This window comes from Rhinatrema bivittatum, chromosome 18, assembly GCF_901001135.1.
Source record: "Rhinatrema bivittatum chromosome 18, aRhiBiv1.1, whole genome shotgun sequence".
NCBI classification, from domain to species: Eukaryota; Metazoa; Chordata; class Amphibia; order Gymnophiona; family Rhinatrematidae; genus Rhinatrema; species Rhinatrema bivittatum.
This window is the reverse complement of record NC_042632.1, coordinates 57,885,327-57,909,515: the sequence shown is the minus strand read 5'-3', so window position 1 is coordinate 57,909,515 and position 24,189 is coordinate 57,885,327. Positions and strand designations below refer to the sequence as shown.

The window sequence follows — 24,189 nt, the reverse complement described above, 5'->3', positions numbered from 1 at the left end:
GTTGTCTCTTGTTTGGAGAGCAGCTCATCAAGCAGCTGAGTGAGACAAAGGTCCACAAGCTGCCGGAGGTTAAGCCGAAGAACAGACAAGCCTTTCAATCTAGGTCGCGCTTCAGGGCGCCAGACTGTCTCGTTCTTCCAGAAGGGCACAGTCCCGAAGGCCTCGGGGCTCCTGTTGGGGGTCAGTCCTTTCGCAGCGGGTGGCGACCTTTTAGAGCTCCTGCGACAGGAGGAACGGCAGCGATCAAGTCCTCCCAATGAAGCGAGGCCGGTTCACTCCGCCATTCCCTATATAGGGGGCCGGCTGGCGGATTTTTACAGAGTGGACCAAAATCACGCAGGATCAGTGGGTTCTCTCGGTGATAAGAGACTGTTACGCTTTAGAGTTTGCACACTCTGTTCGCGACCTCTTCTTAGTCTCCCCTTGCGGGTTCTCTGCGAAACATTGGGCGGTTCGAGAGACTTTGCATATACTTGGTCAGTAAAACAGTTGTTCCGGAACCGCCTCACCAACGGGGCCCCTTCGTTGTCCCGAAGGAGGGGAAGTTTCGACCCATTCTGGATCTCAAATCAGTCAACCGGTCCTTACACATCCCACGGTTTCGATTGGAGACGCTACGTTCAGTAATTGCGGCAGTCCATTCTCGGGAGTTCTTGGCCTCCCTTGATCTGACGGATGCATACTTGCATATCCCAATTCGTCCAATGCATCAGCGTTTTCTACGTTTCACGGTGTTGGGTCAACATTTCCAATTCCAAGCCCTGCCTTTTGGTCTAGCGACGGCTCCTCACACATTCACCAAAGTGGTGGTGGTGGCGGCTGTCCGACATGAAGGGGTGTTTTTGCACCCCTTTCTCGACGATTGGCTAATTCGGGAGAAGTCGGAGGATTGCTGTTCGTCAGTTCAGAAAGTGGTTCACCTGTTGGAGTCACTCGGCTGGGTGGTGAACCGGACGAAGAGTCACTTGGAGCCGTCCCAGGTACTCAAATACCTCTCGACACGAGCCAAGGCAGGGTGTTTCTCACTCAGGAGAGGATGCTCAAGCTATAGTCAAGTTCTCTGCTGGTTGGCGTTTAAGATACCACGAGCGTGGATTTTTTTTTTACAAGTTATGGGTTCGATGGCTTAAGCCCTCGGCACCAGTGCTAGGGTTTTCGCGCATATGCGTCAGGGTCCTGTTGGACAAATGGAATCCACTGTCGCAGGCTTTTCATTTACCGGTTTTGCTGGATGCATCGGAGCAGAACAGCCTATCATGGTGGCTACAGTCTTCCAATCTGCAACGTGGGGTCAGCCTAGAGGTTTCCGGAGTGGGTGGTTCTCACTACTGATGCCAGTCTCTCTGGTTGGGGAGCGGTCTGCGAGCAATAGTCGGCCCAGGGCACTTGGTCGGCGGTGGAAGCCTCATGGCCAATCAATCGGTTGGAGACCAGGCCAGTACGGCTGGTCTCCAGCCTTTCTTCCCCTCGTTCAGGGTTGGTCGCTCAGAGTTCTATCTGACAACGCCACAATGGTTGCGTACATCAATTGTCAAAGCAGGACCAAGAGCTAGGGGGTAGCGATGGAAGCGCAAGAGTTGTTTCAGTGGGCGGAACGGTACTTGATTCAGCTAGCGACCTCTCATATCGCAGGTGTCCACAACGTTCAGGCCGATTTCCTCAGACGTCAAACCTTAGATCCAGGCAAGTGGGAGTTGGCAGAGTCCGTCGCTTATGGCCACGTCTACATAAAACCTCTCTCCTCTCCTAGGTGTTTGGCTCCTTTGTAAGGCATTGCATTAAAATGAAGGGGGCCCCATGTGACATTAATAGGTGCACAATGTGCACATGCTCAGAGCCGGTAGAGCACTCTATGAAGGTTACCCACTAAGATCTATTTCTGAGTTTTATTGATAACATCACCCATATACATGGACTGTCAATCCTGTTGTCCTTAGAGAACACCTGTTATAAAGGTAAGTAACTTTTCTTTTATAAATATGAAGTGAAAAACAAGGTTGACAAGATATTTCTGTAGTTCCCTGTACATTTCCAGATCAGTCCAGACTGCTAGGTTTTGCCTCCCTTCCAGCAGATGGAGAGAAAAAAACTTCAAGAGCGCCCTCTCTTAACCTGCTATGCCACCTGCTGCTCCTCGGTATTTCTCTGTCTCCAGCAGATGAAGGTGGTGCAAAACCTGTGGTTCTGACCCAAGCTTAAAAAAAAAAACCCACAGAAGTCCTAGGAACACAGTGGCTTCCTGGGGAGTTTGTTAGGTCCTGGTGAGATCATCCTCCCTGGTTGCAGGCAAGGAATGAGCAGAGGCTGGGAACCCCATCTTTAATGGTGCAGGGGGTATCTGGTCCAATTCACTACCACCCCCAATAACCTCTGCCTTTCTTAAAAAAAAAAAAAAAAAAGCAGCTCTGTCTAATTGTTCTAACTGAAGTTTGTTTAAAAAAAAAAAAAAAAAGCACAGACACAGAGCAGGCAGTCGGAGCGGGTGGCAGTATTTTCTCGCAGCAGGACGGCTGCAAGTATCCGGTCAGTGGTGAGTCGTGCCGGGCCCCTTCCCCCCTGTTCTCCCTAGGCCGGTCCGCATTCGGTTACGCGGCTCCTCCGATAGCGGCATGCCCACTCGAGCCGTAGCTCACGCTGCAGAGAGCATTTTTCCGGCTGAGATTCTGCGACTGCTGCACTTGTCTCCCTGGTGGGGGAGTCTTTCCTGTACACATCCCTGCTGGTTTCGTCGCAGCACTCTGGCTCTAGTAGAGCTGTTGCTGCCGCTGAGGTGCAGGCTGATCCATTCCCCCCTCAGTGCGGGAACGGTGGCCATCTTGGACACATTTCACGCGGCAGAGACAAGTGCATTAGGGGGAGGGGATTTTCCTCCGGTACTCTCTCCTGCCGATTTTTTCCCTAATAAAGCCCAGGTGGCTGTACAGGGGTATTCTGAGGGGGGGGGGGCAGTACCCTGGGAGGATCTCTAGGGCCCAGTCTCTTTTCTCCCCTGAGTTTATCCTTTTAATGCACCAGGCCTTTTTGGCCAGTGGTGCTCAGAAGCGGGGACTTCCCAGTGATCAGGTTCCTGGGGCCCACTTGGGAGGGTAGCCAGGAAGGAGGGATCTGCTGGTGGCGATGCGAATCTAGATGATTCGTACTCCCCAGGGCGTGGAATTTCACGGGAAGTGGAGACAGAGGAGTTTGAGCAGGGTCAGTGGGATCCTCCTGGACCCCTGACGTGAGTCTGGCGTTCTCCCCTCAGTTGAGGGTGACGACCCAAAAGAGGTCAGCCTATTCCGTCGGGAGGAAGTGGCCCCCCTTATCCACGTTCTGCAGGAGTTGGGGATTGTGGCAGCTCCTGTGGAGCCAAGTCCGGGTAAAGTGGATCCAGTCTTAGCGGGACTGCAAGGCCCCGCTCAAACCTTTCCTCTCTACTCCATGTTGCAGCAAATGATGGCGTGGGAGTGAGACACTCCAGAGACTGGGCTCAAGGTTTGGCAGAGCAATGGACAAACTCTCCCCTCTTCCAGAAGACATTTTGGAACTCTTATGGGTTCTGAAAGTGGACTCATCCGTTTCGGGGGACACGAAGCAGACTACCATCCCGGTGGCTGGAGCAACAGCATTGAAAGATCTCCGGGATCGCAAGCTGGAAGGCCACCTCGAGGATTTTCGAAGTTTCTACCCTGGGTATTCGTGCTGCAGTCTGCAGTAGCTACATGCTCAGGGCAGGCCTCCGCTGGGTGCAGCAGTTGCTCGGCGCCAAGGAGTTGGAGCCCCAAGAGGCTAAGCAGGCGGAACGCCTCGAAGCTGCCGTCGCTTATGGCGCAGACGCTTTGTATGACCTTTGCACCTCGTCGCGGACAATGGTGTCATCAGTCTCTGCCAGGAGGCTCTTGTGGCTCTGTAATTGGGCTGCGGATGTATCTTCAAAGGCCCAGCTCGGTGCTCTTTCTTTTAAGGGCAGACTGCTCTTCGGAGAGGACTTGGAGCAGCTAATAAAGCAGCTGGAGGATAATAAGGTGCATAAGTTCTCAGAAGATAGGCCAAAGGGGCAGAAGGCTTTCCCCTCTGCTCCCTCTTCTTTTCGTGGCCAAAGATGTTTCCAGCAGAGCAGAGTGCAAAGACAGACCTCGGGGAGGTTCCAGTCTTGGTTACAAGCCTACAGTGAGCGCAAATCAGCCCATGATGGTTCCAGGCAGGGGCCCAGTGGGACTAAAGTTGCCCAATGTGGCCTGGCCGGCCCACTCCTCGGACCTGGTCTGAAAGATCTCCAGGACAGGAAGCGCGCGGGGCACCTCAAAAAGATTTTTGAAGTCTCTGCTCTGGGCATCCGTTCAGCAGGGTGCAGCAGTTTTGTTTCGAGCAAGCCTGAGATGGGTGCAGCAGTTAGTGGCAGGAATCTCTCACCCAGGAATCTGAACAGGGGGAGCGCCTAGAAGCAGCGGTAGCCTATGGAGCCGACGCTTTATATGATCTTTGCACTTCTTCTAGGAAATGGTCTTTGCAGTAAAAGCTAGGAGACTCTTGTGGTTGCAAACCTGGTCGGTGGACGTTTGGTCAAAGGCACAGCTTGGGGCGCTCCCGTTTAAGGGCAAGTTCATTTTTGGAGAGGACTTGGAGCAGTTGATCAGTTCGGAGATAAGGTGTACAAGCTACCGGAAGACAAGCCTAAAGGGCCAGAACTTTTTCTGCCAGTTTGCTCTTTTCGAAGCGAAAGACATTTCTGTCAGAGCAGGACTCTGGGCACAGGCCAGAAGCAGACCTCTGGGTGGCTTTGGTCCTGGTTCCAGTCCTTTCATGGACACAGTGAGAGCAGAGATGGCTCCAGCCAAGGGCCTAGCAGAGCCAAATCTGCACAATGAAGCGAGGCTGACCCACTCCTCAATCCTGGCCATTGTGGGTCAGTTGATTATTTATTTATTTATTTATTTATTTATTACAAGGACTGGATCCAAGATCACGTCGGTCCAGTGGGTTCTAAGCATGATGGAATAAGGCTATGCTTTAGAATTTGCTCGGCCGCTAATAAGCCTGTTCGTAGTATCTCTCTGTGCGAAGAAATTTGTTCAACAGAGCATCTGAAGGCTAAGAATGCTGGGGGCCATCGTTCCCATCCCCCAGGAGGAGAGGGGGACAAGAAGGTATTCCATTTATTTTGTGTTGTCGAAGAATGAGGGGACATTTCGTCCAATCCTAGACTTGAAAGTGAATGTGGCCCTCAAGGTTCCCCGTTTCAGGATAGAGACTTTCAGGTCTGTCATAGCAGAAGTGCGAAGCAGGGAGTTTTTGACTTCCCTGGATCTAACTGAGGCATATTTGCACATTGGGATGCACATTGGAATCATCAGAGATACCAGAGGTTCATGAGCCTCAGGTAGCATTTTTAGTTTTGCACTCTCCCCTTTTGGTCTAGCCACTGCTCAGAGGATTTTAACCAAGGGTAATGGTGGTAGCAGCAGCCCTCAGAAAGGAGGGGGTAACTGGTTCATCCATATCTGGACAATTGGCTCATTCAAGAAAAGTCTGAGGACCTTTGCAGACAGGTGGTAGAAGTGGTCTTGCACCTCTTGAGATCCTTGGGTTGGATTGTAAACCTGGCCAAGAGCCGCCTTTCACCTTTGCAAGTTCTGGAATTCTTGGGCGCGCGTTTTGATACCTGTGTGGGCAAGGTCTTCCTCACTGAGGAGCAGATTCCCAAGCTACAAAAGCAAGTTCGGAACCTGTTGGAGGCCCCAGGGTCTGGGATTACTTCCAGGTCCTCTGTTCCATGGCCTCGACTTTGGAGCTGGTCCGTGGGCGTTTGCTCATATGAAACCACTTCAGAAAGCCTTGCTATCCCGGTGGGATACGATTTCAGAGCAGTTCATCTTCCGCTACCACTTACAGTATACCAGCTCCAGTCTTTCGTGGTGGCTTAGCCGTGACAATTTGGGCTGCGGGGTGGCAGTCTAGGTGCCCCAATGGATGGTAGTGTGACTACTGACACCAGTTTCACCGGTTGGGGGGGCTATGTCAGACCTGGTCCATCGATCGCCTGGAGAAGAGGGCAGTGCGTCTGGCTCTGAGTTTCTTCTGCCAGGGAGGTACCAAAAGTTGAGCGGTTGCTCTGGAAGCGGAGATGCTAATGTTCTGGCCGGAGCAAATTTGGCCTTGATAGTGGCGTTACACATAACGGGGTCTGACAATGTGCAGGTGGATTTTCTCAGCAGACAATTGGATCCAGGAGAATGGGAGCTATTGGAGTAGGCAATGACTCTCGTTCCTCACAGGTGGGGCATGCCTCATATGGATCTAATGGCAACCCAAGGGAATGCTTAAGCACCAAGTTTGTTCAGTTGCAAAAGAGAGCACGGAGCGGAACAGGTCGACACCCTGATGCTGCTTTGGCCTCACAACGTTCTGATCTGTTTCCCTCATGGCCTTTGCTGGACAAGGTTCTAAGGAGGATAGAGATCCACCCAGGAAAGTTGATTCTCGTGGCTCCGGAGTGGCCATGATGGCCTTAGCTTGTGTATCTGGTCAATCTAGCAGTGGGCGGCCTGAGGCTGGGCCATGTACCAACTCTTCCATGGCAGGGCCCTATATTTTCAGATCAAGCGGATCGTGTTTGTCTAGCGGCTTGGCTTTTGAAAGGAGGCAATTAAGAAGAGATATCTGGAGGATATTATTTCTATTCTGCTGCGAGCTTGTAAGACATAGACTTCCTTGGCGTATGTCAAAGTTTGGAGGGTCTTCGAGTCCTGGTGTACAGATCAGGGGGTTGATCCTTGTCTAGCTACGGTGGTGCAGATTCTGGCCTTTTTACAAAGGGGCCTAAAGAAAGGTTTGTCCTTTAGTTACCTATGAGTGCAGGTGTCTGCCTTAGGCTGCTTGCAGGGCAAGTTTCAGGGAACAACTCTGGCTGCACATCCAGATGTGGTGCATTTTCCTCCACAGAGTGATGCATTTGCACGCGCCCCCCCCCCCCCCCCCCCCTGTTCATTAAGTATCTCCTTCCTGGAGCTTGTGTGAACCTCCGATTGAGCCTCTTAAGAGAGTCACCATTAAAGATCTGACTTTGAAAGTTTTTTTTGGTGGTGATTTGTTAAGCCAGAAGAGTGTCTGAACTTCAAACCTTGTCATGTAGGGAACCCTTTCTGCGGATTTCAGATTCTGGAGTGTCTGAGGACGGTTCAGTCCTTTCTGCTGAAGGTAGTTTCAGCGTTCCACCGAAGTCGGTCAGTGGAGCTTCTGGCATTTACAAATCTACGCCTCTCGCAAAGGAATTAAGATGGTTGGATGTCAGAATGGCTTTGTTGCATTATCTGGAGGTCGGATCACCTTTTTGTGCTTTGGAGGGGTGTCAAAGGCCATGCTAGCGTGTTGGTGAAGGAGACTTAGTTCCACACACATCTGTCATGGTCGACCCATCCTGGAGGGGTCAAGGGCTCGCTCACTACCCGTTGGCAAGCAGCCTCCTGGGCAGAGTGCAAGAGATTTGCAGGGCAGCTATTTGGACATCTTTACATACCTTTGCCAGACACTACCGATTGGTCCTTCGGGCCCCGGATGTTGGCAATTTGGTGAAAGTGTTCTTCGAGCAGGACTCTCGCAGTCCTACCCCGGTTGGAGAAGCTTTGGTACATCCCAGGAGTCTGGGATGATCTGCATAAGTTCAGGAAAGGTTCTTACCTGCTAATTTTCATTCCTGTAGTACCACAGATCAGTCCAGAATCCTGCCCACTAGTAGAGGAGTTTTTACAGAGTCTGCTCAATCTGTTTACTGTAATAATTCTGATTAATCCTGAAGAATGGCACAGGTTTCCATTACTCCTTTTATGAAGTGTTATAATTGTACTAGAATTTCCCTTGTCCTCTGCTCGTTCCGGGGGTTATAGTAGAGTGAATTGGTTGAAGGTTTTGTTAAGCTTGGGTACTGATTAATACTGAGGAGGTGCAGGTTGCACACCATGTTACGAGGCAGTGCCTGTGAAACTTTGTTTCCATCTGGTGGAAAGGAGGCAGAATCAGGAGTCTGGCATGATCTGTGTATTACAGGAATGAAAATTAAAACTGATTCTTACCTGCTTCTCTTTTGATGGAAAGGAAACTGCAGAACAAGGGGATCTAGTAAGGACCAATGTTGGGAAGTATTTCTGCATGGAAGTGAGGACTGTAATAACATTCAAAAGGCATGGGATAGACCCGGGATTCCTAGTGGGTAAATGACAGGGACAAAGAAGAGGGAAATCCGTGTTGACGAGGGTAACTCTAAGAAGGAATAGAGAAGTTTGCAGGGCAGACTGGATGGAGCACGTAGGTCTTTTTAATGCTAACGTTTACTGTGTGGGTGTATAATAGCAGGGCGTGAATTAAAGGACCCTTTTCCTTTTTTGTTCCTCAGGATGAGGCAGAACGTGGTCCCCTTCCGGGACAGCAAGTTGACACGCATATTGCAGGCATTTTTCACTGGCCATGGCAGGTCTTGCATGATTGTGAATATCAACCAGTGTGCGTCCACCTATGATGAAACGCTTCACGCCTTAAAGTTCTCAGCCATTGCCAGCCAGGTGAGCAGGGAGGCTTCATTTAAAATGTCTTACTGGCCACTTCCCCGGTTCTAAATCAGTGATGTACAAAAACATTTCCAAAAACCAATCATAAAACATGAACACTAAAAGTCCCTCTCTTCACAGCAGCCATGCTCTTTATATTACTAAACACAAAACTTCTTAGTAATCACTAAGAGAATAGCCAGGCTTTAACCTCTTTATGACGGGGATGGTAATCCCTCGCCATCTTTAAATCTAAGGAGAGCAAATTCCACGATGGTGCTGAATTTTGAGAGCCTTAGCCAACAACAGTACCCAGGAATGGAAGCATTAATAGAGGGAGGACCTTGACCTGATCTTAATTGCCACCTAGGAAATATACCATGAGCTAGATGATACACTTCCGATCCATGTCAGCATGTTCAACTTAAACTAAGCACAGGCCTTAATTGGTAACCTATGTTGTGCCCAAAGAACTGAGATAGTAAAGGCTCCATGTAAATAGTCTGTCACCAACCAAGCTGCCACGTTTTGAATTGCTTGAAGTTTGTTTGAGTCTCTGAGTTAAATTATGCACTAGTTTTCAGGACAAAGTTTTTTTCTTTTAATGCCCCAGATTAAAAAATTGTTAACTTCTGATGCAGGAAGCTAATGCTATGCAAATGCATCTGGAGTTTTAAAAAGATTTAAAAAAAAAAAAAAACCACATTAACTATAAAATGTCTAGCACAAGCTGAACACACATTTTAACTTGGGAAGCAAGGGGAACCAGGTGAGAGAGATCATGCAGACAATTTAAAAAAAATAAAAATCCAGATAAATCAAACTTAAACAACAATGTGGCTGCAGTTAGCTGCTGTCACTTAGGCAGATAGGTATGGACTTAACCAACTAAGTGGCAGTAGTTAACTGTGGTCTGATAACTAGATAAGATATTGACTTATTCAGCTAAGTGGATGTAGAGCAGGAAAGACTTTTTTTTAAAAACATTTTTGTGCCCGAAACAGCAGCAGTGAAAAGTTAACTCCATCTCTGACCTAGGAGTTAAGTTTCCAGCTTTAAGAGAACCTGGGTTAGGCCATTGTACCACTCTGCATCTGGGAATATTGCTTAATGCTCTCATTTGCATGGGATTTCCATGTGAGGACACTAAGCAGTGCTTAACATTTTATAGCGCACACTTTGCGAGCATAAAACTCCTTGCTGCATGAGCAGTAACATTTACACTGACAAAATGAGCATTCAAATTTATTATTAAATTTTATTTCATTTTTTAAAATTTATTAATCGTCTACCACAGGGAGGCCTAGGTGATTTACAACATTAACATACATAATGAAAACAAAAAATAACAAATACAATAACATATGAATTGCATATGTTTCACAGAAACAGAAATAGTCAATGTCATGTAAATAAAACGAATAATCGATCACCCAAAGTATGTAACAGAATCCTCACATCTGTAGGAGTATTTATTCTGCTGGCAGCACTCTAGAATATGTTGTATGCACGCTGGAGAAGGTGCTCTTTCAATAACTGTCTGAATTTTTTTGCATCATCCAAAGACCTGAGCTCAAATGGAATGAGATTCCATTGTGTTGGCGCAGCAATGGAAAAAGAGGTCTCACGAGTGCTATATAAATGAGCATGTTGAACAGAAGGAACTTCTAGCAGATTCAATTGAGAAGAACGTAAGAATCTTACTGGTGCATAAAAGGGCATTTAGCTAGTAAGAGGAATCTGAAGTTAACAACTTAAAAACAACCATAGCTATTTTGTAAGTAATGCGTTCAGTTATTGGTAGCCAATTCAGATTGTATAGGACTGGAGAAATATGATCACAACGCTTCGAATGAGATACTAGACGTGCAGCCGAATTAAGTGATAATTGTAACGAATGTAGTGTCGTTTTAGGAAGACCAATGAACAAACTGTTACAATAATCTAAGTGAGGAAAGATGATCGCACGAGTTACAATCAGGAAATCTCCATCAAATAGCAATTGCCTTAACCCTGCAATAAGACGAAGTTTGAAAAATCCACTTTTAATAAGAGATCTAATGTGAGGACGAAAAGACAAAGTAGGGGTCAAGTAAAACTCCTAAACTCCTGATGGGTTTATCTATAGTGAATAAGATGTCATCAATGCGAATTGTATCATGGGAAGGTGTACAATGGGGACGATGGATCAATACAATATTAGTCTTGTTGGTATTCAGCATGAGTTTATTTTGTTTTAGCCATCGCTTAATCGAATCAATGCACAAATGCAAGGTATCAGAAGTAACTTGCCATGACTGTTGTACCTTAATATAGAACTGAATGTCGTCCGCATAGATTTTAAATCCATCAGTAATGATGGAGAACAGTTTTGCAATGGGGGCAAAATAAATGTTAAATAACATAGCCGACAAGGCAGAGCCTTGTGGGACCCCAGCTTTTAATGATTGAGAGGATGACGATTGAAAATTGAACCTGACCGTTTGAGACCGATCTGACAGATAACTTTTAAATCAAGTAAGTACTGTCCCAGCAGGTGAAGCCGTGCTTTGGTGTGAATGAACCTATCAGGAAGGCCCACAGACAGGACATTGCAATGAGAGGTTACAATACTTGAATCACGGGTGCCAGTATCCAGAAATGGGAGGAATCTCTTCGCTATCTTGAGCTTTCAAAATGTATTCCATGAAAATTCCCAAATCCTTTACACATCCACTGCTTTAACTGCCAATCCAACCTTAATTGATATGGGGCAAAGATCAATAACTGACTATTAAATAACTGTCTTTTTGGTAGTCAAAATGAATTCTTTAAAAACTAATATTAAGGAACTTTCTAATTTTATTAAGTAGGACAATAAACAGCCCTATCTTCTCCAGTTCGGATAAAAACTTGAATATTAAGCACAGGAAAATATGCTCTTAAACCCAGCTCTCTAAGAAGTTTATCAAACAGCTGTTCAAAAATATTGATTACTGTGCACTCAGGCAGGCCAATCCATACCAGTAGGTTATGCACTCCCAACCAGCAAATGGAGCTGGAGTAAAACTGACTCACCGACATCATGGACATATAACCCTACCCTGACATCAGCTTGCCAGTATCCTCAGTCTCCAGCAGACGGTGGACACGCAGCTCCCTTGTGCAAGAAATGAATGCAGAGCTTGAGCTCCAGAGGAGACGCCTGTTGGTCCCTCCCTCAGTTGAACACTAACAGTACTGTGTGCGGGCCGCAGCGCACGGCTTAACACACGATTGGATGTGCATTTTGGATGTGCGTCTATAACCCCTGATGCAAAACGGGGGTTAGCTCATCTCAAACACGCGTCCAATAGAACATGTAGCTAATAGCGCTCATCGCATGTAACTTTGTTGATGAGGCTATTGGCTATTCCCCCCCGATGCAGAAAAAAAAAAGTGCGCCTAACATGCACATTTTTACCCTCAAAAATGAATGCCTACCCCGAGCAGGTGTTAAGTTTTGAAGAGCCCAAAAAGTTGACAAAAGCAGAAAATACTGCTTTTCTGTACTTCCTCATCATGAGCACCTGTTTTCCGCACCTCGATTATTGCATCAGCCCGGAAGCCTAACCAGGTTAGACTTAAAAAAAAAAAAAAAATCACGGATACTTGACGGAGAAGTTTTATACTTCTCTTCCCCTGCAGCCAGAGGCCCAATCCTGCTCTCAAGAAGGAAGGACTGAGCTGAGGTAAAAGTTAGGAGGGAAGTTTAGGCTCCTTCTTTCTCCTTACTGGGTCTCTTACCCTCGGCATTTCCTTTTTCCCCCTCACTACTTTATGGAGTTCCCTGTAAGAACATAAGAAATTGCCAAGCTGGGTCAGACCAAGGGTCCATCAAGCCCAGCATCCTGTTTCCAACAGTGGCCAAACCAGGCCACAAGAACCTGGCAATTACCCAAACACTAAGATCATCCCATGCTACTGATGCAATTAATAGCAGTGGCTATTCCCTAAGTAAACTTGATTAATGGACTTCTCCTCCAAGAACTTATCCAAACCTTTTTTGAACCCAACTACACTAACTGCACTAACCACATCCTCTGGCAACAAATTCCAGAGCTTAATTGTGCGTTGAGTGAAAGAGGCTGATAGATCTGAAGGCCGTAATTTCAATTCCCAATTCGCAAGAAAATACAGGGCCCTATTCCATTAATTTTGTTCCCAAGAAGGAGGGGTTCTTTTGACCCATTCTGGATCTGAAGGGAGTCAATCAGCATTTGCATATGACTCACTTCAGGATGGAAACTCTGTTCTCTATATTTATGACAGTACAAAAAGGAGAATTTCTCATGTCTCTTGATTCAGTGGAGATCTATTTGCATATTCCCATTCGACAGGAACATAATTTCCTTTGTTTCACCAATTTGGGACATCATTATAAATTTCAGGCCCTGCTACTGTGCCCAGAATCATCTCTAGGGTCATGGTGGTAGTGGCATCTCTGCGCAAGGAGGGCATTCTGGTCCATCCTTATCTGGAGGACTGGTTGATTCAGGCCAAGAGTGCAGAAGTCATTTGTCATCTCACAAGATGATTGCTTTACTTCAGGAACTAGGTTGGGTGGTGAACTTAACCAAAAGCAGTTTACAGCAGTCTGAGACCCTCCAGCATGTGTTGCTATCCTGGTGGAATCCAGTCACACGATTACACAGTGGATGTGAGCATTCAGCTGCAGTGGTGGCTTTAAGAGGATTATCTCAGGAAAGGGGGTACACTTGGAGGCACTGGACTGGTTGGTTCTCATGATGAATGCAAGCCTTCTAGATTGGGGGGGCTCACTGCTGAGAGTTGGTGGTGCAATTTCAGTGGAATGCCAAGTAGCAGCAGTCCATCAATCTATTACTAGCAACAGTAACATGGAATAGACTTAGTTTTTGGGTACTTGCCAGGTTCTTATGGCCTGGATTGGCCTCTGTTGGAAACAGGATGCTGGGCTTGATGGACCCTTGGTCTGACCCAGTATGGCATGTTCTTATGTTCTTAATCATTTGGAAGTGCATGCAGTTCGAATGGCATGCTTGCCGTTCATCGAGCATCAAGGATAATGTCTAACAAAGCCACAACTGTGGCCTAAATCAATCAGGGCGTAACCAGAAGCCAATGGGTGTCTGTAGGTACCTGCGCTCATGGTGTGGGTGGAGCAACATCTTCAGGACATATCTGCCTCACATTGCCGGGAAGTACAATGTACAAGCCAATTTTCTTAGCAGACAGGCTTTGGACCCAGGAGAGTGGGAGATGGAGAACGAGGCCTTACAGCTCATTGTGGAGTGTTGGGGTCAGCCATGCCTGAATTTGGTGAGCTCCAGCAACACGAAGCTTCCACGGTTCTTCAGTCGCAGAAGACATCAGAGTGTGCTGGGAATCAATGCTCTAATTCAGCTGTGGCCGCAGAGCGGGGTTTTACACTCCTTTCCACCTTGACCGACTGGCAGGATTATTCGGAAGATTGCGAGTCAGACCAAGACTATACTTCTGGTGGTTCCGGATTGGCTCCAGAGGCCATGGTATGTGGACCTTCAGCAGCTACTGGTGGGCAGTCCTCTTAGACTGCCACTCAGGAAGGATCTTTTGCATCAGGGGCCAATACTGTATGACGATCCAGATCAGTTTTGTCTTTCTGTTTGACCTTTGAGAGGGCTCTGTTGCTGAAGTGTGGTTATTCTTTGGTAGTGATTTCCACTTTGCTTCAGGCCAGGAAGTTTTCTATTTCTCTAGCTTATATTAGGGTTTGGAGAGTGTTCGAGAGCTGGTATGGAGTGAGAGGTTCTCATTCTCTTAAAGCTGAAATTCCACTGATTGGAATTTTTGCAGGAAGGTTTGGTTAACGTCTTGACTTTAAACACTCTGAAGGTGCAGGTAGCAGATCTCGCTTGCTATAGGGGGGGGCAGGTCAGTGGTAGACTGTCTTCCCTTCCTGATGTGTCCAGGTAACTGAAGGAAGTTGAGCATTTTTGTCCTCCCTTGTGTTTACTGGTGCCTGTTTGGGACCTTAATCTTGTATTGTGTTTTTTTGGCAGGACCTACATTTCTTCCGCTGTGTGCTTTCTCCTTGCGTTGCTTACCTCAACTGGTTTTTCTGGTGGCAGTCTATTTGGCGTGGCAGACTTCCGACCTACAAGTGCTTTCTTGCCATGAGCCATTATTGCAAATGGCTCTTGTAGTGGTTTAGTTTAGGACTGTACCTTCCTTTTTTATTGAAAGTAGTTTTGGAGTTTCATTTGAATCAGTCTTTTTCCCTGCCCACCTTGGACAAGAATAGAGATAAGCGTGATTATCATCTGTTGTATGCCTTATATGTCAAGCGGCATCTAGTGCGGTACTTGAAGGTTATTCACTCCTTGAAGACTGATTGTGTTCCATGTTTTAGATAAACAAGGAGATCCGGCGACAATAGCTCATTGGGTGAAGGAAGTCATCACTGCTGCTTATATGGATACTGTTGTGAGACCCGATCGTGATCTCATAGGATCGGGCCTCCCTACCTCTTCTTCGCCGGCAAGACGGCACGCCATTCCCCAGGGCCCTCAGAGCACGACTCGCAGCAGGAAAACGTCTTGCCGTCACAGGACGGCATCGTGTGCGACGCAGCTGACCCCGCCCCTTAAAGGGGCTGGTTCCCGAGGACGAGGCCGGCCCTGGAAACTGACGTCAGCTGGGAGGGAGATTTAAACGCTGGGCAGTGCAAGCATCAGACGCCTTTCAAACAGGTCCTGTGCTTTGCTGTGCTGTTGGTGTGTCTTTGCTGTTCCTGACCTTGCCTTGCCTTGCCGCCTGCCTAGACCCGGACTGTGCCTGACTCTGCCTTGCCTTGCCACCTGCCTAGACCCGGACCGTGCCTGACTTTGCTTTGCCTTGCTGCCTGCCAAGATCCGGACCGTGCCTGACTCTGCCTTACCCTGCTGCCTGCCTCGACCCGGATTGGACTTTACTTGTTTGCCTGCTGCCTGCCTCGACCCGGATTGGACTTTACTTTGTTTGCCTGCTGCCTGCCTCGACCCGGATTGAACTTTACCTGGCTTTGCCTGCTGCCTGCCTAGACCCGGAGTGGAATTGATCTTCACTGACCCCTGCCTCGTTGGACCCCGGTTTGGGCTCCCTGGCCTGTACCTGATTGCCTTGACCTTGCTGAAGGTACTGAGGGGTTGTTTATCCTGGTATCCACCTTCTGGAGGCGAAGGACATCCCGGTTCACCAGGTGGGTGTCTTTTCGTTCCGGGCCAAGGGTCCACATTGTAACAGATTGAAAGGCCATGGACCCGGTGGATCTATCCGGTCTCCAGGCTATTCCCAGGCTTGCCCAGCAACTAATGCAGCAGCGACAACAGCAGCAGCAGCAACAACTGAGTCTGGAGGCTTTAAATGCCACCGTGGATAGACTTGTACGGCAATTGGATGCTTCCCGCGGGGCCGCCGCAGCTGCAGCTCCGGTACCACCTCCGCCGAGTGCCTCAGTCTCGGTATCACATTTACCGGCCCCACCTCGGTTCTCTGGAGAGGCTAAGGGATGTAGAGGATTCATCAACCAATGTTACATTCGATTTTCTTTACAAGAGCAACAATTTCCTAACGACCGGACAAAGACTTCATTCATCATATCCCTGCTTGATGGGAAGGCCATGGCATGGGCTTCTCCCCTTTGGGAAAAAGGTGATCCAATTTTGAACGATTTATCCAGATTCGTTTCCACTTTGTCAGGTGTTTGAACCCGGGAGACTTGCTACAGCTACGTCAGAACTCCTTAATCTCCGCCAAGGTTCTCATACGCTAGCTGACTTCGCCATTGAATTTCGTACATTGGCTTCAGAATTAGGATGGCATTCGGATTGCCTCCGAGGTATCTTTCTGGAAGGGTTATCCCCCCGTATCAAAGACGAACTAGCTGGACGAGAGCTTCCGGAGGACCTTGACGCACTTATTGATTTGGCAGGGCGCATTGACCGGATTCAACAACGAGCCAAGGAATCCAGACCACCCCGTCGCTTTGTGCCATTGGCTCCTCAATTCTCTCGGCCATTCATAGCTCCTGTTACTCCAGAGGTTCCCAAGGAGCAGAGAGAGGAACCCATGCAGCTCGGTAGGAGCCGACTTACACCGGAGGAGAAACAACGCCGGAGGAGGATGGGTCTGTGCTTATACTGTGGCAACAAGGGACATCTTCTCGCTCAGTGTCCCGAGCGTCCGGGAAACTACCGGTCCTAGGGATCTCCGAGGAGCAGACCCTAGGGGGCAACCCAGCTCCTCAATTCGTGGTTCCGGTGACACTACAAGGAGAACACGGATCTTTCACTACCCAAGCTTTGATCGACTCCGGAGCTGGGGGGAATTTTATTCTAGCCGAACTTGTCCGTCAGCTTCAAATCCCAACACAGGTCTGCAAAACACCACTGTTTATTTCCTCGATTCAAGGTGAAAACCTACCTGGACAAGTCACCTGTAATACCGCTCCCATATCTCTTATTACCGGGATTCTACACAAGGAAGAAATTTTGTTTTTTATTTTGGAAAAGACTGTCCACCCAGTGGTACTGGGTCTACCTTGGTTACAAAAACATTCTCCACACATTGACTGGAAGACCCTGCAAATTGCAGCTTGGGGATCCAAATGTCTAGAGACGTGTATTCATTGGTCTCACCAACCAGCATTATCCTTAGCTACTGCCAGGATTGAGTTACCCCATCAATACTTCGACTTTGCAGACGTCTTTTCAAAAGAGAAAGCGGAGATCTTACCCTGTCATCGAAGATTCGATTGTGCAATTAATCTACTACCTAACGCCATCCCACCTAGAGGCAGGATCTATCCACTGTGGACCGGAATCACAGGCTATGGCCGATTATATCAAGGAGAACCTCGCACGAGGATTTATTAGACCTTCCACATCCCCAGCGGGGGCTGGTTTTTTCTTTGTTCCAAAGAAAGACGGGGGTTTGAGACCTTGCATTGACTACAGGGGACTAAACGCGATTACCCGCAAGGACCGTTACCCGTTGCCATTAATACCAGAACTGCTCGACCAATTACATGGTGCCAAGATCTTTTCAAAACTGGATTTACGAGGTGCCTATAATCTGGTACGAATCAAACCTGGAGATGAGTGGAAAACCGCTTTTAATACTCGTAGTGGTCACTACGAATATCTAGTAATGCCTTTCGGCCTGTGTAATGCACCTGCAGTGTTCCAGAACTTAATGAATGAGGTGTTTCAGGACATGTTATATAAGCAAGTGATTGTTTACCTAGACGATATTCTCATTTATTCCAGAGATCTGAATACCCACCGTAAGGATGTTCGTCAAGTTCTCCAACGACTAAGGGAAAACGGACTGTTTGTGAAATTAGAAAAATGTCTGTTCGAAAGACAGTCATTACCCTTTTTGGGATTCATTGTATCCACCACTGGGTTCCAGATGGATCCGGGAAAAGTGGCCTGTATTCAAGATTGCCCACAGCCCAAAGGATTACGAGCCATTCAGCGATTTCTGGGCTTTTCCAACTTTTATCGAAGTTTCATTCCACATTATTCCCACATTATTGCACCGATCACCGCCCTCACCAGGAAAGGAGCTGACACCAAAACATGGTCCCAGGAGGCCACACGAGCGTTCAAGGAGATCAAAAAAGCCTTCTTACAGGAACCCTGCCTTCATCATCCAGATCCTGACCGCCCGTTCGTGGTAGAAGTAGACGCTTCGGAAATCGCGGTGGGTGCGGTTCTCAGCCAGCATTCTGCCCGAGGAGTCTTGTTTCCCTGTTCTTACTTTTCCCGGAAATTTTCACCTGCAGAAAAAAATTATGGGATTGGTGATAAGGAATTACTAGCCATTAAAATGGCGTTTGAGGAGTGGAGGCAGTGGTTAGAGGGGGCACAACACACCATCACGGTCTACACGGACCATAAAAATTTAGAATACCTCAACCAAGCACAACGCCTCAATCCCCGGCAGGCCCGCTGGTCCCTGTTTTTCTCTCGATTCGATTTTATTCTACGGTATCGGCCCGCAGCAAAAAATAGACGGGCTGACGCCCTTTCTCGGTCTTTTGAGGTTGAAGACGTACCAGAGCCACTCAATCACATTATTGATCCTGCTAAGCTGATGCTCGCAGCCACCAAGACGATACCCTCTGGCAAAACTGTTGTACCTCTCCGACTGCGTCCTAAGGTGCTTTCATGGGCGCATGATTCCCTGACCGCGGGCCATCCAGGACGAACTGGTACTTGGGCCCTTCTAGCACGTTATTACTGGTGGCCGCAGATGCGGAAGGATGTGCTGGCCTATGTTGCATCCTGTCCGAAATGCGCGCAACAGAAACCATTGCCTGGTCGGCCCTGGGGCCTCCTCCAACCCCTCCCACTCCCCCGGGAGCCTTGGACCCATATTTCTACGGACTTTATCGTGGACCTTCCTCTATCCGCGGGGAACCGAGTGGTCTGGGTAGTGGTCGATAGGTTCTCCAAGATGGCCCATTTTGTGCCCCTGGCCAAGTTACCTTCTGCCCCTGAATTGGTGGATCTTTTTTCTTCTCACATTTTCCGTCTCCATGGTCTTCCTCTCCACATTACCTCGGACAGGGGTCCCCAATTCACGGCCAAGTATTGGAGTGGGCTGTGCAAGAAGTTTGGTGTTCAACTGGATTTCACGACTGCCTTTCACCCGCAAGGTAATGGGCAGGCGGAGCGGATCAATAGGGGTCTGAAGTTGTTTCTCCGCCTCTTTGTGAATCACCGTCATGATGATTGGGCTCTCCTCCTTCCTTGGGCGGAGTTTGCTCATAATTCCCAAGTCCACTCTGCCACCGGTCAGTCCCCGTTCCAGATTGTTTTTGGCAAACAGCCTCGCCCTCCCCTGCCTCTTCCCCTGTCCGTGTCTTCCCCGGCTGCTCAGTTGTCCGCCCAGCAGCTCCATGACCTTTGGTTGGCTACTAATGCTCGCCTCCATCGCACTGCTGCCACTGCTAAACGTTCTGCGGACCGTCATCGCAGACCTGCTCCTCAGTTTCACCCGGGGGATCGGGTATGGTTGTCTACTCGTCATCTACGTCTCCGGGTGCCCTCCATGCGGCTTGCCCCTCGTTACATAGGACCCTTCTTCGTCCACAGCCGTCTGGGGCCTGTCACCTATCGGCTCCGCCTCCCTTCTACTCTCCGGATCCACAATTCCTTCCACGTGTCGCTCCTCAAGCCCCTGGTCTCATCCTCCTTTCACGCTACACCGTGTCATTCTCCCCCTGTGGCCTCGGAGGATGACTCCATTTATCAAGTTCGGGAGGTTCTGGACATCCGTCGCCTTCATCGGCGGTGGGAGTATCTGATTGCTTGGGATGGATTCGGTCCGGAGGAAAACTCGTGGGAGCCGATGGTCAACATCTTGGATAAGTCTCTACTTCGCCAGTTCCGTCTGCAGCATCCGGAGAAACCGGCCCCGTCCAGGAGGGGGCGTAAGAGGGGGGGTACTGTTGTGAGACCCGATCGCGATCTCATACGATCGGGCCTCCCTACCTCTTCTTCGCCGGCAAGACGGCACGCCATTCCCCAGGGCCCTCAGAGCACGACTCGCAGCAGGAAAACGTCTTGCCGTCACAGGACGGCATCGTGTGCGACGCGGCTGACCCCACCCCTTAAAGGGGCTGGTTCCCGAGGATGAGGCCGGCCCCGGAAACTGACGTCAGCTGGGAGGGAGATTTAAACGCTGGGCAGTGCAAGCATCAGACGCCTTTCAAACAGGTCCTGTGCTTTGCTGTGCTGTTGGTGTGTCTTTGCTGTTCCTGACCTTGCCTTGCCGCCTGCCTAGACCCGGACCGTGCCTGACTCTGCCTTGCCGCCTGCCTAGACCCGGACCGTGCCTGACTTTGCCTTGCCTTGCTGCCTGCCAAGATCCGGACCGTGCCTGACTTTGCCTTGCCTTGCTGCCTGCCAAGATCCGGACCGTGCCTGACTCTGCCTTGCCTTGCTGCCTGCCAAGATCCGGACCGTGCCTGACTCTGCCTTGCCTTGCCGCCTGCCTAGACCCGGACCGTGCCTGACTCTGCCTTACCCTGCTGCCTGCCTCGACCCGGATTGGACTTTACTTGTTTGCCTGCTGCCTGCCTCGACCCGGATTGGACTTTACTTTGTTTGCCTGCTGCCTGCCTCGACCCGGATTGGACTTTACTTGTTTGCCTGCTGCCTGCCTCGACCCGGATTGGACCTTACTTCGTTTGCCCTGCTGCCTGCCTCGACCCGGATTGAACTTTACCTGGCTTTGCCTGCTGCCTGCCTAGACCCGGAGTGGAATTGATCTTCACTGACCCCTGCCTCGTTGGACCCCGGTTTGGGCTCCCTGGCCTGTACCTGATTGCCTTGACCTTGCTGAAGGTACTGAGGGGTTGTTTATCCTGGTATCCACCTTCCGGAGACGAAGGACATCCCGGTTCACCAGGTGGGTGTCTTTTCGTTCCGGGCCAAGGGTCCACATTGTAACAGATACAGATTGTACCATTACCTAGACAGGTCAGGGCACATTCCATTAGATCTCAGGAGGTCTCATGAGTGGAGGTTTGATTGTTGTCTTCTGTCGAGATTTGCCAGGTGGCAACGTGGTCATCCATACATAACTTCTCCAGACATTACCATTTGGATGTTAAAGCTCAGGCTTTCATGTTTGCGGTGTTACTGGGATCACAGGCAGCCTTCTACCCCTTTTTCGGGAGTAGCTTTGGTACATCCCACTGGTGTGGATTGGCTTGTCTGAGTGCAGAGGAAGTAGAAATTACTGCTTACCTGATTTCCTTTCCTGTTTGGAAGGCAGGCCAATCCACAACCCACCCTGGGCTGCCTATTTGCTTTTAGTTTGTCCTTTTATCTGTGGATGATGCAAAGTATTATCTTTTCTCACAGGACAAGCAGGATGGTAGTCCTAACATATGGGTGACATCATAAGATGGAGCCCAATCACGGAAAACTTCTGTCAAAGTTTGCAGAACTTTGACTGGCCCCTACTGGGCATGCCCAGCATGGCAACAACCCTGCAGCCAGCAGAGGTCCCCCTTCAGTCTTCTTTTTTCTGCGCAGCAGTAGCCTCGCGGTTAAGGAGCTCTGCAGAGATTCCTGACAGGAATTTTCCTCACGGAATTACTAAAAGTTAATTTGCCCCAGGGGTCCCTCCTCTAACTTTTTCAAGCTGCGGTACTCCGGTAAGTTTTTACCCATTTTTCCATCTATTATCGTCTAGTTTGGCCCTTGCGGCCTACTGGCCGTCGACCGTACCACGGCTCAATTTTTGCCATGGCGTCGGGGTTCCTTTGGTGCCCGGACTGTAATCGCACCATGTCCATCACAGACCCCCATAAAGTCTGTGTAATGTGTCTTGGACGAAAGCACAATGTCTTAACCTGCACCAAATGTGCCTTAATGACACCAAAAGGTCACAAGGCCAGAATAGAGAAGATGGAACTTCTCTTCCTTGCTCAAACCCAGACTCCGTCCATTGCATAGACGACGTCTGAACTGGCACAGTCAACTTCGCGCCAGCATCGTCCACCGACCGGTGACCATCCGGCATCTATGACATCTCGGCCTTCGACACCCTCTACTCCCCCTCAGGACCAAGGGGATCGTAGAGACAGACCGCCACCAGCATAGAAAGTCTTGGACCATCGAGGGAGCGAAATCATTGACCTTGCCATTGTCCGAGCCGCCGTCAAAGAAACCCCGTCCAGAAAAGGCACCAACCTTTTCGGTGACCGGGTCACCGAGACAACCCTCCCCCGATGGGGCATCGGGAGCCGCGACTCCCCCTTTAACAGTGGTCCCTCCGGCTATGCCTCTGGCTCCATTGCTCCAGTCCACAGGAAAGCGGACACTACCTATTTGGTGCAGTCAGCTCCGGCCTTTCAGAAACCACAATTGGATCACCAATCTGTAATGGTGGAATCTGCACAGAAGAGAGCAAAGAGATCAAAGCCTCACACTTCTTTTCCCCCTGGCAAGGAACAGAAGTTTCTAGATGCCATTGGTCGCCGAGTCTTCAAAGGATCAATGCTCATCTCCCGAATTGCCGCTTATCAGCTCTATATGATGACCCAATATAACAGGGTCATTTTTTAGCAGATACAGGACTTGACGGACTCCCTGCCTCAGCAATTTCAAGAACAGCTCCAAACCTTAGTAAACAAAAGTTTTGAGGCAGGCAAGCATGAGATCAGATCATCTTATGATAATCTTTGATACTGCTACTAGGGTATCTGCAGCTGCTAATTCAGCGAGAAGGTGGGCCTGGCTCAAGTCTTCTGACCTTCGCCCTGAGGTACAAGGCAGGTTATCCGACCTGCCTTGTGTAGGAGATAATCTGTTTGGAGAACAGATTCAACGGATGGTGGAGGAACGTAAGGACCATCATGAGACCCTAAGACAGCTCTCTCTGATGCCTTCTGACTATTCTTCTAAATAGCCCTTCAGAAAGGACTCTAAAAAGTCATTCTTCCGCCCGAAGAAGTCCTACCCGCCACCAACCAGATCCCGTGCCACGAGACCTTTTCAAAAAGCACAGTCTCATCAAACACGTAAACAAAAACCACAAGCAGCTCCTCAACCAGGGCCTGCTTCAGGTTTTTGTCTTCCACCTTGAAAGCAGCAGCCAGATTCCACTGCCTCACATACCAGTGGGAGGGCGATTGTGCCACTTCCACAACATATGGAACTCAATCACCTCAGACCAATGGGTACCTGTTGATAATTGCTCAGGGTTACCATCTGAACTTTCTCTCTGTGCCCCACCTCTACCGATGTGGAGAACATCAGATCACTCCATCCTTCTGGATCAAGAGGTCTCCCTTCTTCTCCAGTCCAAGGCAATAGAACCCGTACCCTACTGTCAGTACGGCCTAAGGTTCTGTGCCCGGTACTTTCTAATCCCCAAAACATCGGGAGGCATTCATCCTATTCTGGACTTACGGGCCCTCAACAAGTACCTCCAGCGAGAGAAATTAAAGATGGTAACCTTAGGCTCGCTTCTTCCTTTTCTACAAAAGGAGACTGGCTCTGCTCTCTGGACCTCCAGGAACGCATACACTTATGTTGCGATAACTCCATCTTATCGCAAATACCTGAGGTTTCTAATAGGCCCCAAGCACTATCAATGCAGAGTGCTTCCATTCGGCCTAGCATTTGCGCCATGAGTCTTCACAAAATGCCTCTTAGTAGTTGCAGCTTTCCTCAGGACCCAAGGTGTTCACATCTACCCCTATCTAGCGACTGGTTAATCAGGGCTCCCACTCAGCAAGCTGCTCTGTCGTCCCTCAATCTAACCTTACACACTCTAATTTCATTAGGCTTTCTAGTCAACTACGACAAATCCTACTTAGTCCCATCTCAAACCTTGTCGTTCACTGGGGCAGACTTGACCTTGCAGGCAAAGGCTTTTCTGCCTCGACAGCGAGCTCTCGCTCTCGTGTCTCTTGCACACCAGCTGCAGTCTCAGCACTCCGTGACTGCAAGCCACTTTCTCATCCTCCTGGGACACATGGCATCCTCCGTTCAGGTCACATCAATGGCCTGGTTTGGCCATGAGAGTCATGCAGTGGACTCTAAGGTCTCAGTGGACTCAAAGCATTCAGCCCCTGTCGACCATTTTCCACATAACCAACTCACTCCATCAGTCTCTAGCCTGG

At 49.1% G+C, this 24,189-nt stretch overlaps 1 protein-coding gene across 3 annotated transcripts in view; it reads left to right on the top strand.

The window, feature by feature from the left end:
* KIF20A (kinesin family member 20A) overlaps positions 1–24,189 on the top strand; it is a 113,866-nt gene that overhangs the window by 55,527 nt on the left and 34,150 nt on the right. For all 3 annotated transcript variants that reach the window (XM_029583315.1, XM_029583314.1, XM_029583316.1), the window contains exon 12: positions 8,369–8,534. In XM_029583315.1, coding sequence (XP_029439175.1) covers positions 8,369–8,534 — 166 coding nt within the window. The remainder of the gene's footprint in view (positions 1–8,368; positions 8,535–24,189) is intronic.